Source organism: Temnothorax longispinosus, chromosome 10 (assembly GCF_030848805.1).
Source record: "Temnothorax longispinosus isolate EJ_2023e chromosome 10, Tlon_JGU_v1, whole genome shotgun sequence".
In the NCBI taxonomy this organism is placed as follows: domain Eukaryota; kingdom Metazoa; phylum Arthropoda; class Insecta; order Hymenoptera; family Formicidae; genus Temnothorax; species Temnothorax longispinosus.
In genome coordinates, this window is record NC_092367.1 from 4778828 (window position 1) to 4795990 (window position 17163).

Sequence of the window (17163 nt, forward strand, 5' to 3'; positions counted from 1 at the left end):
GCAATTCTACATCTTTAGAGAAACACCAAAGATACCAGAAGATAACGCATTTTCGGCAATAAATAAGCTTTTATTTAAACGCTTTGAATCTTGTGTACACTGTGTCCTAGTAAACGTCTAAAGTATCAGTCGCTAAAAGTATTGCGACAATGCTCAAGTTCGAGGACAAATTACAATTTGAGCATCCGCGCTATCAAAAACGTACTTAGTGTGTCGAGCAATTATAAATACAATCGGAAGTACTCGTTTGTTTATCGAAAACTACCCCATTAAAGTAGGTCGCACTAAAATATAATTACCTTTACGCACTGCATAAACCTAACGAACGAAAAGTAATAATACTCGCGCGTTCGCTTAATACTTACACGTGTATAACTTAAGAAAATTTCGCAAGGTAGAGGGAATCTCTTTTTCTTTTCCAACATGGAGTGCACGTAACTGAACTTTCTCAGCAGCCTAAGACAGAACTATCCAACATTAATTATGTCATTTATAACTATATGTACATATCACTTCGAGGAATTACCGAGCGCGTGTCGGACACAAACGGTTTAAGTGAAACTCGAATGTATACAGAAACGAGAGGACAAGCGTGTTCTCTGTGTTTATTTGTTTAACGGTGCCATTTAAATTTTTTATTTACTTGATAAGAAGATAGGCCAAAAAACTTGTATTTAAATTCTTGAAACGTTAAATCGTCGAGAATGATCTTATGGGATTTACAAATATACGCGGAGAGTTTGATTCGAGAAAAAGGAATGTCGCGTGACGATTGAAGATGTTCTTTAATCCTTAACAAGTGACGTGGAAGAAGTTGACACAATTAGTGATGAGGGATCTTTCTCTCTTTCTCTCTCGCTCTCTCTCTCTCTCTCTCACATACACACACATATAGATTTCTTTGTTAGATCTTTTTCTTGGTTCTCTTGGATCTAATGTCTGACTTAATTACCTTTATTAATTTTCTAAAATATTTAGGAACATAAAAAAATAAGAGCTAGAAATAGTTATTTTGAGATTAATTTTAATTATTTGTTCATCTTGCGTATAAACGAAAACTAAAAGATAAAATTACCGGATCTGCAATACCCTACATTCTCTGTTAATAGTCAATGTACATCACATTAATTTCTTTTATTCAAATATACTGAATAAAAATACTTCTCAGTTCCTCAAAATAAAATAAAAATTTTTCGGCTTTTTAAAGCAGTAGAAAAAATATATGTATAACATCTCCTCTTCTGAACAAAAACTTTTTGTTTTTTATCAAGATTCAACGAGATAGATATAATTTGATGTGTTCTTTTATAATAAGAAGTAACAGTCTTCTCTTCTGCATCTGTCCATTCTCTTGCAATATGTTTGCGATGAAATTAATCGCCTTTCCGATAATTAATTACAGTTTAGATCAATCCAAATAGTAATTAATCATCGCTGTTTTACTTATCATTTACCTGGTATATCTCTAATCGTAATAAAATTTAAGAAATAATAGTTTAAATTAAAGAAAAAAAATTCAATTCAATCTTTGAAAATAATAAATACGTTATTGTATGTAACACGCGCGTTGTTTAAAGCTATGTTTAAAATTAAATCAATAATACAAAAACGATGCGATCTTTTTACACCTGGGATGATGTAGGACGACCTCGGACGGTATGATAAAATTTAAACTTAAAATTTAAACACATTTAAAATAACGACGTTTAAGGAAAACCGGTTTTTGCTGCGTCGTACGTTTTACATTCGACCGACGTTATCTCGCGGATTCCTTCGGAACGATGAATAACTATCGCTTATCGTACAACTCATATTTGTATAGAAAAAAAGAATAGTTTGCGCAACGGTCTATTTGTGTCCGCTCTGGCGTAATTTCTAAGTTTACGTCCCTCGTGCACGAAGAGAAGGACAACATGCTCTTCAATGGAAAATAGGGAAGAAAGTAAACAGATACGGATGTATGTCGTCACTATTCTAAGCGATTCGAAAAATAGGTACCTCACCAGAGGTATATCAATTTAGATGCGATTTTTGTGGCGTAACGCCACGAGTTAATACTATTTACAAATGGCACACACGCGTTAACGCATTCGTTTCATCGAATTCGTAATGTCATTAATATAATGATCTCCCCCGATCGCTCTCTTATTATACATTCCGCATCGTCTCCCTTACAATCTCAGCGCGAGCCGTTGACGCGTTCGATTACGCAGCACCGATCACTTAACTTGACCTTCTGTCGGCGAATTAATTTCATTCCCGGTGCTGCGTACGTTCTCGCTGATTCGTGCGATTAATCGATCGCAGTTCAAAGTATGTACAAATATAAATAAGACAAAGAGATGATCAACGGTGGCGTTTTTCCCGTGCTCGGATCGCACCTGCGCGAAACGAAGGACTGCCTCGCGCGAGGAATTCGCACGGCGAACGCGAATCGCAATTAATTTTCTTTATTATTGACATTACAGTTATTCGACCGACGGTTTTTTTTTACATCAATACATATATGTCATCACATTGTCTCACAGGCGAGAACTTAGGGGATGGGGCTCGGCGTACCGACCACACGTTGATCATCCGTCCTAGCGCGGAATCGGCATATATAATATCTCCGTACCCAAAATAGCTGGACCAGCCAAACGATGCTGTGAGCGCCCCGCGCGCGAGGGGCCGCTTCCCGAAAGAAAAATCTGTCAATCTCTTGCAATAGCCAATAGCGGAAGGCTCCCGCGCGTAATCGCAGAAATGAGCGCGAGATATTTCATGCAACACACGATGCCAAGTTTAATCTACCAGCATAGCCTGCACCGGTAATCTATCTTATCGAATGTCATAATGGCACCGCGCAAATTCTCGTTTCTCCTGGCGAAATTAGCGGTAAAGTAATCTAAGGCGTCGCTTCTGACATTTCCTACAATGGTTAAATTAATGATATCCCGCAGCTAACCGATAATGACTGCGTATTTGAATAAAAATAAAAAATGAAAAATAACTTTAATGACGACTTTAAAATCAATAGGGATAATTACTTTCTTGCGTAACGTAATCTTATTAATTATCAATTAAAAACGTAATTTACGTAAGTTTAGTCGTTTGCCGAACTGAACGCCGAACGTATCATTATGCAGAATCTAATCGACCGTGTTTCCTTTCCATTTATGTAGGAAATACTAAATTAATTAATTTTTTAAAAATCAAATATGTAAAAATATATGTACATTTTTATATCATTATTTATATTATATTGTACATACGTATAAAAAATGTATGCTTTCCAAACTCAAGAACATATTATACTTATGATATAAATATATTTGTAATATAATATAAATACACATTAATATATCTCTTCTTCCTCTTATAAAAGTATAAAGTAATTTTCTGTTTTAAAAATGTATTAAGCAAACATGAAATCCAGAAATTAATGAAAAAAATTATTAATTCGTTTAATATCTGACACCTATTTTTTAAAGAATATTTTTGGAAGCAAGGTCGATCAATTCTGGACTGTCATGACATGCGTAAGGTAGAACCTCGAAGGAATCGAAAAAATACACATTACACCGGGACCATATAGAAAACATTAAACAAATCGGCTACGTTTGGCTAACAATTCGACTATGTTGAATTTTATTGTCTAGTCTCTCTCCAACCGTCCCTCTTCTTCATAGATCCAACTACCGATCTATTTTAAAAAATTGCATTTAATTAAAATCGAATTGACACGGACGAAATCAGGGATCCCACGTCCGATCGTCTCCATATCACGCGATACTAAAAAGCCAGAACATTCTATTCTCCTCGCTAATTTTTTTTCCGCTATATACGCCTACTGTAATTCACCTGGTGATTCGCGATCTTACCTGGAAGTGTGATACACAACAGACAGAGTTTGAACGCTGAACCGTCGTGACGCAATTGGTCGTTCTCTTGCGCTACACCTCTAACAATTGTATTCCAAATTACGTATTGCTTTTAGTGGCACCGCGATCCGACAGATTGAGCTCGATTTATGACGAATTCACGGTTTACCCTATATTTATTTAACGCAAAGATATACGAGTATGTATACGAGAAGAACGATCGACGCACTCTACTTTTCGAACAAATGTACAATAAGCGAACGCGAACTTTTTGGAAAATCATATCGAACGCAAAAACATAGAGTTCGACATACTCTATGTCGAACTCTATGTTTTTGCGTTTGATACAACTCTTTCATCATCGGATACATTGGATCATTAGAAAGAGTTTTAAATAACTTCGTATGTTCGCTGCTCATTTGTTGTTCACTTGCTCAATATATTCGATTTTAAAGACGCACAGCGCCCTGAGTGATATCAATAATTACAGATATATAAAGACAGAATTTTTTAAATCTTTACATCAAAGTTAAAGATTTTCAAATACAATTTAATTCTTATTCAGAATTTGAACAGATTCTATAAATCACAAATAATCTTTTAAATCAGAAACGGCAAGATAATAATATATATATACATAATATATACTAACATAAATATGTATAATTATATATATGTATATATATTATTTTTTGTTAAAATCTCTTTCCCCTCTCTGAATAATTTACAAATTAATTTATGTGTATAATTTTTTATGTATAATAATAGAGAGAATGAATTTATTTTAGAAATTTTGATCGTAATTTAACAAACCAGTTTTAGGTCTTTATATATGTGTAATCTGATATCTGTTATCGTACAGATCAAACGGAAAAAGTCTCGCAGATTATGCGTTTTTAATAGTTCATTACTTCCATTTTGAAGGCCCTACCCTTCATCGCTTTGTTAGCCATTTTACTCATAGACGATGCGGTATTCGGCGCGTCATCGTCGCTATTAATATCTTCATCTTCTTCCGGGAAGTCCTCGAGCCGATCGTGATACTCGTCAAGCTGAAAATTAAGAAATTCACAACATTGTAAAATATTTATTAAAGTGTGATAAATCAGCTAGAATAATTATAGAAGCCACGATCTTGGCTTTTGGAATTAAATGTACAGCGTCAAAATAATTACTCTTTTTAACTGCAGTTTGCAGACTCGCTAGTAGTAAGAATTATCTTTCCGATTCTGAAAACCGCATGTAAGAAGAGAAGCTATTTCAATTTCAACCGCCAAGATTGTGTAACCCTCGCCAAAAATCGAAAGGTTTAGTATCATAAGTGATCAAGGTTTTGCATAAACTTCTGTTCGGCTTCCGTTCGCATTCAACACCGCGTGAGAATCGAAAAAACAAATAGCACATACTTCCAAACAGAAGCTATTTATGAGCGCCCAATTCCCGCAAATTTTCAGCTCGCGATCGAGGTGCCGTAAATAGCCTCTATACTTCTGAGCTGTTTGCTTTCTCATTTCCGCATGGCGAAAAGGCTAGCTGGACAAGGACTTTGAACGATCTATGTGAATAGGCAATTTGACAGTTGACAGACCACTTCTAATTCTCAACCGATCAATTATACTGTCCTATACATACATGAGCATTTCTGGTGAAGCTTCATTCCTGGTGAAGCATAAACGTGAATCCTGATGAGAGTTGTGGGATTATCATGTTTGACATGCTAATCAGGCCAAACTTTGGGACAGGACACATACTTACCAAGCATGCTGATTTATTGCATTAATGAAGTGTAGATTTATATTTCGTAATTTCTTATGGCAAGAATTTGGTAGAAAAATATTACAATTATTTTACTACTGTCCAATTTGCAGAATTAATTTTTGTAATCTGCACCAATTATAAATCTCATTGATTTAGTAATATAACGTGATGCTATGTTAAACATACAGCATTTGAGAGATGGCGTAAATTTAGACATACATAGACAGACGTATTTTTAAATTAGAATATTAGCGTCAATCATTTTTGGGGGAAAAAATTTGTGGGAAAAAATTTCAAAGAAGATTTTTAATTATTATCGTCTTTCTTTTTCTTTAAATGTTTGTTTATCTTATTTTACAAGAATTTGAAAGATCTGCATTCTATCAATCGATCATGCATTCTATCAATGATGATGATGATGATGACATACTTGGAAGAGCGTATAAGATTTATTTAAAGGTATCGGCATAGTATTTCATTAAATAATCGTGCAATCAATCAATCGCAAATTTAAACTCGAAGTACGATTTATCGCGTAGTAAAAAGGGAAAACAGTCAGGATACAGAAACTAGAGCCACGATGTTTACGATATGCGCTGACATCGCGTGCGTGTGACGATGAATGCACTAGGAGTAACATTCAGAGGATGCATTCCCAAAAGTTGATACTGCGAACTCACGTGTAACGTAGCTACGGGGATATCGAGTAATCGACGTTACCACAGACAGAATGGATGCTTACCTACAACTGCAGATCGTACGTTCAATTGTGAGTTACCTAAAGTGTCACGTACGCACACTTAATTGGATCATCATGAGAAACAGCTTGCGCAACAACTCGGGGGGGAGGGGAATCGATATAAGCAACATTTATGAGTTCATTTTAATCGCGCAAGGCCACACTGTTGATTAAACGGCATGACATTCGTTAGTGCGCTAATTAAGCTATCCCGTTTGAACAGGAGCTATCTCGGAGGGGGGTACACAACTACTTATCCGGAACAATTATATTAAGGGAAGAAACAACGCTACTCTCGTTCAAAACAATTAGCTCAATGGGGAAGGGGGCAACGTGCGTTCATTTATCTTCGAGTCGTCCAGTCTGTAGACTCTCTGTCGCGGATTTTACATACATTCCATCACGAACGATCACAAGGCACAAATATTTCTATTGCTATTTTCGCGGACGATATTTTTCTTAGCGTAAACTTTCTTTCAAAATAACTCATTGAGTTTCTACTTTCATAAATATGTATATATAGCTACAATCGCAATTAAAGCTGTACTCACGTCAACGTCGCCCATCATTTCTTTAGTAGAAACGGTGGTGTCGATACGTCGAATACTGCCTTGATGTATATCCACGTCGAGTTTTACCAATTGGAATCGACGTAAAAGGAAAACGATGGGAATCGGAGCGACACCTGCGAAAATAATGACGACGGCGATCCCCAGCACCCAGCCAGGATAACTCGTGAGCACTGCCTTACCCTGACAAAGCGAAAGTATTTTTACGATGTGACATAATTATATATGAAAGATTATATATTTTAGTTATATATTTTAGTATATAATCTTACCGTTGCCGCATTCCACGCCGAATATTGCGGTTTCTCGATGATCATGGAACCGATACTGAACAGAAGGATGCAGACCATTATTATAGGAGCGAGAAATCGCCATGTAATTTGCCAATAAGGCCCAGGTTTATATCCGGTCATCTCTTCGATGTCCTTCGTAAATCTGCAAAGCACTCGCGCGATTAATCTATCTCATTCGGAGAAGAGAATCACCGTCGCGGTATATTCAACTTACTTTTCGTGGCCGTACACGAAAATCACGGAGAGCATTTCCATCAGGGCGATTATAACGAGACCGATGGTGCCGGCGAAGCTGTCAAACATCTTCAGCCAATACTCCCCGGCGCCGGTACAGAAGATGAGCCCCACGAAAAAGCATGTGACACAGACAACTCCTGCAGTCATAAATTATGCAATTAAAATGGATATTTTTTTATCTATGGCTTTTTTGGCCATAATATAACGTTAATAGAATGCGCTTACCTGTCACGTATTGCTTCTTTATTCTCTTGAAGAGATCTATGTCGAAGATTACGCAGAGCATACCCTCGAGTAGTCCGATTTGTGAGCCCAGGCCAAGGGCTAGAAGCATCATGAAGAAAATGCAGGACCAAAACGGCGCGCCCGGTAGTTCCACGATCGCCTGGGTAAAAACGATAAAAGCCAGTCCGGTGCCCTCGGCAGCCTGTGTGAAAGAAATTATCATTTAATTATTTCACGACCATACACGACCAACGAATTCGCGAGATTGTTTATAGCTCACGTTGTCCAATTCGTTGCTGATATTGCATCTCAATGTGATGTTCATTGCCTTTATGGCCTCCGAGGAGTTGGAAATAATGAGATCGTAATCCTCGCGGTTGAACGAGGTCGAATTATCCAACAGCCCATCTTGTATCAGGGCGCTAAAATAAAAGCGATTTAACATATCTTCTGTGTCCCTCTGTTCTTCGCCAACGACAAGTATATCCCGTCCCGTCCCATTATGACTCGATCCCTCCCGTTTCTAGATCCTCAACCATCGACACGTCTGACACTTGCAATCTAATTAAATTAAATTGTGATGTACCATGCAAGTATACATTAATAATGTAATTGATTCTTGCAGTTTAGTTTCAACAATATCACTAACATGAATTGTTGTACATTATTAATGTAACTTTTTTACAAATCTTAATTTAATTAAGATTTCTGCTAACGTGCGTTATTATATATTAACTGCTTAAGCAAAATGATAACAATGCGCTTGCAAACTAACAACAAATTGGCAGCAAATATCGAGTCAAAAACTTGCCGTAATTACTTTACGTAACTCGGCCTTTCAACGTACTATTTAAAAAACATGTCGAATAATCGAGCTACATAATGACAAGTCATGCTTGCTATTTGCTGCCAATTTGTCATTGTATTACACCGTGCATATTCTTGCTCGATTTTTGCTGTCTGTTTGCTGTTAGACTAGCAAATCTTGCGCTGTTTTTGACGCCAATTTGCTCTCATTTAATGAGCAGTAAGTTACGTTACATTTCTGCTGTCGTTTTGTAAAGATCAATTTAATTAATGGATTTTGCATCAAATCTGCCGTTTTTCTACCAAGGAAATTTGTTGCAGATGCTTTATTTAAACTTGGCTAACTGGGGAATAGTACAATTATTAAAAGCGACGACACGCATATCTTCTATCTCGAACAAGCGGCAACAGCTATCATGGTCGTTTAAAGATACACATCTCCGCAGCCGTGGACATTTTTTCTACCCTCTTCGCGATGGCGAATTTAGAAACGATGGCCGCACTTGCGGTCGCATTACCTGACGACGCACTTGTCCACGTTTGACATTGCCTTGAACCCCAAAATGGCGAAAATGACAACGCTCGCGTAAATGGCAGTAAACGCGTTGCACACGCTCACCAGGATCACGTCCCTCACGCAGTTGTTGTTGGGTGTGTTGTAGCTGCCGAAAGCGATCAGGGAGCCGAACGCCAGCCCGAAGCTATAGAAGACCTGGGTCGCCGCGTCAAGCCAGACCTTGGGATCCAACAATTTCTCGACCTTGAACGAATAAAGTAAATGTCACATTTAATGCTCGACATATCGCTTTTTCGCAACGCTTTCCTCGTTAAGGTCAACCTCGATCGGGATCGATCGTTACCTTTGGCGTGTACATGTGCGCCAGTCCAACGCTCGCACCCTTCAATGTTATCCCGCGGATGAAAAAGATGGTCAGTACCAGATACGGGAACATGGACGTAAAATATACCACCTGGAAGAAAGGATAATTTGTCACCACGATGGCAAAAGAATGATCGCTGAGATCCAATCCCGTCAGCATGATTAATATTAATCGACATTAAGGAAATCGGTTCTGATCTATCTTGAGCTTACTTTGCCGGACGATTGTATTCCCTTCATGACGATGAAAAACACAATGGTCCAACTGAATAAGAGACAAAGTACGATCCACCACTTGAGACCTTGGCCGTCATCAATGGATGGTGCCGCGTCCAAGGTAGTCCTGTACCAAAAATACGCGGTCTCCGAACTCTTGACACATTCCTCGACCAGTTTCCCGTCCGATTCCTTTGGGCAATTTTCCCATGGCAGTGGTTTCTAAATTGCGTCAGAATATGCAAATAGATCATCAATATACACTTTAACGGGCATACTGTTATTACGATGTAAAAGCTAAAGCGACACTTTAAGCGCTGAATTGAGAGACACCATCAGGATTATGACAAAATTTACATATTATAGCTTCCTTATGCAATTTATATATAATATTTATAACTATAACAATACAATGCAGTATTGCTCTTTAATTATAAAAAATTGATACTTACACCAAATTTGATCGTGACAGCCTAATTGAAACATGAAAAAAGATAAATGTCGTTAATAGTTTGTAAATTTATGGAAAATATTGATAAGGTATATATATATATTTTTTTACGAAGACGCCATTAATAATTACATTTGAACGTAATATTTTAAGCATTTTTAATTAATAAATTTAAATTATTTATAAAAATTAAAATATTTATTAAATACTAAAATCCTTTTATTTGCTTACAACTGAAAAATTTCTTAATTTTTTTTTAATGTTTTCTTATAATTGAATCTCTATAAATATATTTACTAGAACATGATTTTTATCATGATGTACTAGCAGACTTTAAACACTTCGTATCACCGTAAGCGACGTCTTTCATTACCTATTTAAGTCTAAACTGTGAAACAGCGGAGTGGGAGAGTCACTTAGAACGTCTCGACGCAGATTACCGTGGCGTCAATCGGTGCTACGAACCTTATCGATCTGCTTACCTCGAGCGAGTTGAAGAGGTAGAAGACGCACCAGGTAATAATTACGTTGTAGTAAAGCACAACGAAAAACGTCACTATACACGACGCGATCCCTATACCGCCTAGCCAAGGGTGTATTGTGTTCCAAACACCGAGGGCACCCTGCCGTATACGTTGTCCGAGACCGAGCTCGATCAGGAAGAGGGGTACACCCTCCAAGATGAGCATCACGAAAAAAGGAATGAGGAAGGCACCTAAAACATACACACACACATACAAATATCGCTTCAACAAGTTTTTAACATTAACGTTATAGATGCTTATGAAATTATTTGACCAAAAAATATAATTTAATTGTATATAAATATATCCTATAATTTTTTTTATCAAATCATAATGTTTAATCGCTCTCTTAGTTTGTTTATCAGTATCAAATCAATATTTCGTTCGAGTGAGAGATTTTCTACTTTATAACATCGTCTCATCCGCTTTTTTGTATATGTATATATATATCCCCGGTCCCTAACAAGGTCTTCTCTCCCTTTGCCTTTAGGATGTCTAGTTCCGCGTTCGTAGAGAGAGCTGGAGCGCCTCGTATTGATCGAGTAACCTAAGTCCTAACCCGTTCAGCCACTCCACCACTTCGACGGTTTTTTTGGTATTCATATACAAACTAGAACTAAAGAGGAGGTCGCGGATCGGAAAACGTTAAGATACGCATAACCAATTGAGTTGCATACAAAGTAGTAGAAAGGTAATAGTAACGCTTTTAAATCCAGTGATTGATTAATTTTATTATTATATCTGATTGTAGGTTTTTAAATTTTAGCGTTGATATTTGATTTAATATTAATAGAGACATATAGAGGCTGAAAATTTGCTGAAGAAATACGGGATATCGATTTCGATCGCGATTGCGTTTTCGCAGCTCCTCACAAGCTTTGATAACACGATGTTGCGGTAATTGATGCGTCGTTTAACACCTAAACGGCGCGTAATTCAAGCTCTCTGTGTTTAAAGCCGCTATTACATTAGAGCCGCGAACCACGACGGCAGATGTTAGGTCGTCGCGTGCTTTCCGTTATACACAGTGGTATGGATCGATCGATGGGCGTTCGGCGACGCGGACGCGGACGCGGACGCGGTATACGGCGCAACGAGGAAATTTCCATTGAGAGCCGAGCCTTTTGACTCGTTTAGTCTAAAGGTGTGCGTATAATCCACGTGCGACTGAGAATCATGAAATTCAATCGCCGACAATGACCTGCGGTTGTGCACAATTTCTTGCGCCGGTGACGGTCGGTGTGGAAATTTGATGTCAATCGGTAATTAACGCGTCTGTTATCGAAGGCTCAACAAAATTTAACATGCTTTTTTAGTTACGTTTACTACTGTATATAGTAAAACAATTAGTATAAAAGCTTCTACTTTTTTAAGTAAAATCTTCCCTTTCTCGTTTTAAATCCACGCTTTTTAAAAAGTGGGTCTACGATCGGTTGGAAGGGAGCCTCCTCGATCTCTCGAAAGCGCGACATTGAATTCAACGATATCACGACATCGTTTAACTCTGGATCTCGATCGTAAGTGGGTTGCCTGGTACTTTCAAACAAAGGTATTACCCCTACGGCAACGAGATAGACGTTGAGGCGGCACGATAATCTGGTAATTGGAAACTCGATCTGCGCAGAGTTGCTGGATATGGTAACCGATATGATTTCGGCGTGTATAAACTCCGGCGTCATAATCACGCGAGGGCCACCCGTGCACCTCTCGTGACCTACCTCCGCGAAAATAGACGTATGTTAAACAGCCGTTTGTCCGTTCGTGATTGATAAGGAGGGCCGCCTCCCAAAGCGGCGGTGGGCTTAAAATAATTCGAGATAGAGGAGTGAAATTTCACGGGCCAACGGGCGGTATTTTCCATCTGAAGAATTCACGCCTGTAAAATTCCATCCAAATTGCAATTTTACGGGCTGTATACGCGGTGCTAAACAAAACGTCACATCGCTAATATTTGCAGTTGGTCTAGTATTTGCAGTTGGTTGACCTTTAACGTAATGTTGAATTAAATTAAATCCAGGTGTAACCTTGAACTAACTTTAAATCGATGAATAAGATATGGCCTTTCTCTATGTATTGATTCTATATATTCACCTGTCGCGATAAAATATTTTTAACGTTAAATACACGTAATATTAATAATCCGAATTATGTTGATTATAAATATTTCTGTAGCATATTTTTTGACAACATATATAAACGATGTGATCATATAAAATGCCACAATTATGTTTTCTCTCGGAGATTGATTAACTTTCACACTTATGTAGAGAGAGGAAGAGTCTATAGATTCTTGTAGTATATGCAAGTATACCTTTCATTATACATACACGCGCCATTTTTCCACGCAAAAAATTCATTTAATAAAAAGATGATACGCTAGCAACGTAAAGCAAATGCGCCGTCGCTTTCTGATTAAACGAAGAATAATGAGGAACGGCTAATTAAAGTAGAGTCGACTTATTGCAAAAATCTGTGGAAGAGTTTCAAACAAAAAAGCTTATTGCAAGAAGAAGACTTATTACAATATTTGTTTTAAAAAAATAAATCGTCGGTGGAGAGTTATAAGATTTAAATAAAAATACTAGAACAACGTCATTTATAGAGTGTTTTAGAAATAGGAACGGATCAAATATAGACTCAAACGGAACTGAAGTATTAATGAAAATTGAATGAGCTCTGCACGCAGCTGAACCATTCATCATGAATTATAATACGCCGTGAAGCACGATCTAGTTACTAATATTAATTTTTCAGTTTGTTGCGATGCCAGTAGATAAGTGATTTATTATGTATATTATAGTATAGTATCATATTAAATAAAACTGGCCAAAGAAATGTGAAGGGAAGAAATGGTATATCTTCAGCTAACGATAAGTCAAAAATAAATATGATTTGTTACGAAAGTTTTGTAATATGTGCCGAGCGTATTAAGTAGTCGCTGAAATTGATCGATAGGAAAATGCGTCTCTAAGGATGGGAGCACGCGAAATATTTCGTAGCCAGTTATATTTAACCCCGGCGTGGAACTGTGGGATACCTGAAAATAGTCGTTGACTACTATAGCCATGCGCTTATGTCGGCTCCACTGCCCTCATATCGAGCAGCCTTGTCCTTGCTCTTTTTCGCTTTATACATCCGACGCCGATAGAGACCGACGATGACGGCCGTAAGTTGCAACAACTATTTCCAATGTATGCAACTTTACGGTATGCACGTTGACATACGTCAACACTTGTCGCGTATCGGGCAAACCGACATACACGTAATTCGAACAAGTCAATTTTACACTTTTCGGAAATCTTATTCAAAATCTTTGCCGCGTATCTGTAGAAGGCCGAATTCTTGGAAGGCAAATGAGATAGAAAATGAAATCGCTATATCTTCTTTAGCCGAGTGGTATATAAAGCTTTCAAAAATTCCAACTTAATAACATGTGCGATATAAACAGAAATACAACAGTCTAGTTTCGGAGATCATAAATTCGTAACTTTTAAATAACTTTCCGCGAAAAGATTAAAGAGAGATATTTTGCTTTGCCAGCAATAACTAACAAAAATAATTGTTTAATTCGACCCAACTAGCCACATTTATTGAATAGACTCTCCACAACGTTTTGATCATTGCTTTTTTATCCTTATCAAGTGCAAATCTACGTATAGCTTCCCATGAATACTATTTAATTTATCATCAAACCTTTCCTATCGAACAAATACAATCTTGTAAGCAGTATAGACACTGTCGCTCTATTTTATAGTGCATCTGTGTGAAAAAAAACGTGCTATCTCGAGGCTGCATCAGCGTGGTTGCTACAAGAGACATGTATATCTCAATAACATATATGGACATTATAGGTGTGCTCATACACGTGGGAGACTGGAGTTTACCTAGCTATCCGTTGACACGCACATGGTTCAAGAACACCCCGAGGTGTCGCCTGCTGTACGAAGGTCGCAAAAATAAAAACACACCAATAATAAACACAACCGCGCTCGGGGATGTACGTTAAAATAATAATCTAATTTGCTCCACACTTACGAACAAATTCCAATTAGTCGTAACTTCATCGTATACATTTAACGCGTAATTTACACGATCGCGCTTATCCGCGCGTCACGATTAGCCCGATCGACCCTATCGACATTGCACTCACCACCTCCGTTCTGTTGGCACAGATAAGGAAACCTCCAGATATTGCCCAGGCCAACGCTGTATCCGATAATACTGAGAAAGAATTGCATTTTTCCGCTCCACGCCGCCCGGTTCTCCTCCTTCGTCTCCTGGCCAACATTTTGACTTGCCGTCGCGACGATCGTCACGTTGTGGCCGGGTTGGCGGTGGTTGTTCAAGGGAGCCAGCTCGTGCCCATTTCTTCCGGCCTCGACTACCATTCTCCCGTGGATCTCGATGGGTACACAAAGAATCGATCACTCCTCCCGGCGGGTGGTGTGACTTAATTGAGATCTTTAGCACACTCTCTTCGTGTTTGTTCGCGCCCAGGCACACCTGCGCGACTCCACGTGCCACTTCTCTCTTCTCCACTTCCTGCCCACTCGTTTATTTCCCCTTTTCCCCGTGTATACACGAATTGACGATCTCCCGCCCTGTCAATTATCGACGCGATTTGGCAGGAACACGCGTATCTTGGCGTCCGCGAGAAGCCTCGCGAAAACCCCTCACTGTTATATTACTACCACTACCACCGCCGCGCTCTGCTCGTTGACTTCAACGGGAGCGGATGGGCAGCGAGCGTGCAGCGATAACAGGGGGGGATAACAATAACGTTTAATTAACAACAATAACAATAACAATAGCAACAGTAGTTATCTTCACTATTTATTTTGTAAGGTCAACAGCGTCCGCACTATCGCGTCCGAAAAAAATACTGAGATCGGTCCTTCCCTCTTCGAGGAGTAACCGGCAACAATTCGTTTCTTAATATTAAGCGTACACCCCTTCTTTACGAATTCTGCGATGAAAGGAACGGTTCTTTATCCGAGTTCCGTTCGTCTCTCTCTCCGGTACGTGCCCCGACGGTACTCCTTATTGACTGTTTGCGGACGCATACGCGACCGCGTAGAAGTGGGCTGCGGCCAGGATTGCAAAGGTGCGAGGTACGAGGAAGGATACGTCATAGGATAGGCTAGGACCTATTCGCGAAACGGAGTGGGTGGCACGTAGGTGACCCGATAAAAATCGAGCGCCGGCTGACGCGATGTATACGATGAGTTACGAGGGAAGTCCGGTGGCCCCCGCGGGTCACGTGTCACACAAGTCCTCGCCGTCGAAGGATATCGACGACCCAGAACGCGGGTTCGGAGGATATCGCCACGGCCGCGCGAGGTTTCAACGCGCGCTACCCGACATTGACGGAAGAAGCGACGGGGGTCGCAAGGGGGTTGCGGCGCACCTAACGTTTTACGTTTGGAAGCAATCGTAGCGTGAAAAACGGAGTGAGAGAGGGAGCGAATGAAAGTACGCGTGTCGTTAATAGCCGCCGTCGGGACGAAATATCGATCGACACTCCGCGCGCGGAAGTGGATACCGAAATGAGGGAGAGCGTTAGAGAGGAGAAGACAAAAGAGTGAGAGATAAAGAGAGAGATAGAGCGAGAGAGGAAGGGATGAAAGAAAGAGGAACGAGAGGCTCCGCTGATTTCTGGCTTCTCGAAGCAACGGTGACACACGACGCGACGTTCGGGATTTCAAGTAGCCTCGATGTTCACAGAGGGTGTTCTCGGCAGCCCTTAAACGAAAAGCCCTCTTCAGCTTCGAGTCGAAATCGGCGTATATCGGTATAGTCTTCCTGCCTCATGAGTCGTATTCCTTTAAGTCGCTGCCGTTTGCGGATCGATGTGGTCGGAAGTCACGAGGTCAGCATCGTAGTTGATCTTCCTCGGCTGGATGACTCCGAGGAAGACGTTGCGCCTCTCGACGTCGTCGCCGTCGTTGTTTCAGAATTTGATACGAGACCTCGGGAAAACTCTGTTATCGGGTTTATTACTTAGTTTATTATTTAAACTCGGTGATCCTCGGACGGGTCGGACTGACGTCGCCGCGGACGCGCGTGTGCCGTTGAAGAGCGAGACTTCCCTGGCGTTTGGTACCCATGTGTACCGCTCCTCCGCTTCACCCGCCAAGTCCGTGGCCAAGTGTCCGTTTCCTCGTTTTTGTTGCCTCACGTTGCTCCGACGTGGTTCCGTCAGCAGGAAATGCGAGAAGCGACGACGAGAACGGCAGAAGCCCGCGTAAAATATATATTTCGCGCACCGCGCGTGTGGCTGGCTCGGTGTGGGCTTGAATATGCGCCTCGCACGAACGTCGATATCGGACTGAGCCGACGCTGGTGCGCGACGATGTGCGCGGAGGGAACGGACCTACGGAACGGGAACCTCTGGAAGCGACATCGACGTCTGTAGGTCTGTACAATGCGACGAAGGTTCGCTCTACCGGTGGTCCGGTGGCCCCCGATTGGCCGTGGTAATTGTGTACGTACGCGCATACGCCGGCCGACCGACCCCTTTTAAACGGTGAAGAGCCGGGTAGCGCGAGCGTTGTTATCTTATTATATTATAGAGCAGAAGAGGTGACGGTTCGCACGTAAT

General features: G+C 40.0%; 1 protein-coding gene across 1 annotated transcript; it reads right to left on the reverse strand.

Annotated features, from left to right (window-relative positions):
* Positions 1–49: 49 nt before the first annotated feature.
* Positions 50–16925, reverse strand: LOC139820197 (sodium- and chloride-dependent transporter XTRP3). Its single transcript, XM_071790307.1, has 12 exons — positions 14713–16925; positions 10521–10753; positions 10040–10060; positions 9585–9809; positions 9352–9462; positions 9010–9251; positions 7965–8106; positions 7685–7886; positions 7437–7596; positions 7202–7364; positions 6912–7112; positions 50–4915 (listed from the first exon to the last, which is right to left on the reverse strand). The coding sequence occupies exons 1-12, from the start codon at positions 14948–14950 to the stop codon at positions 4760–4762; spliced, it is 2094 nt and encodes a 697-aa protein (XP_071646408.1). The 5' UTR covers positions 14951–16925; the 3' UTR covers positions 50–4759.
* Between the last annotated feature and the right edge of the window lie 238 nt (positions 16926–17163).

Bases quoted from the DNA above. Each gene is read 5' to 3' on its own strand.
- LOC139820197 (XM_071790307.1), bottom strand. From the start codon at position 14,950: ATGGTAGTCGAGGCCGGAAGAAATGGGCACGAGCTGGCTCCCTTGAAC. The intron at 9,810-10,039 runs GTAAGTATCAAT...GACGCAATTTAG, and splicing joins CTGTCACGATCAAATTTGGT to AAACCACTGCCATGGGAAAA. The intron at 9,463-9,584 runs GTAAGCTCAAGA...CCTTTCTTCCAG, and splicing joins GAATACAATCGTCCGGCAAA to GTGGTATATTTTACGTCCAT.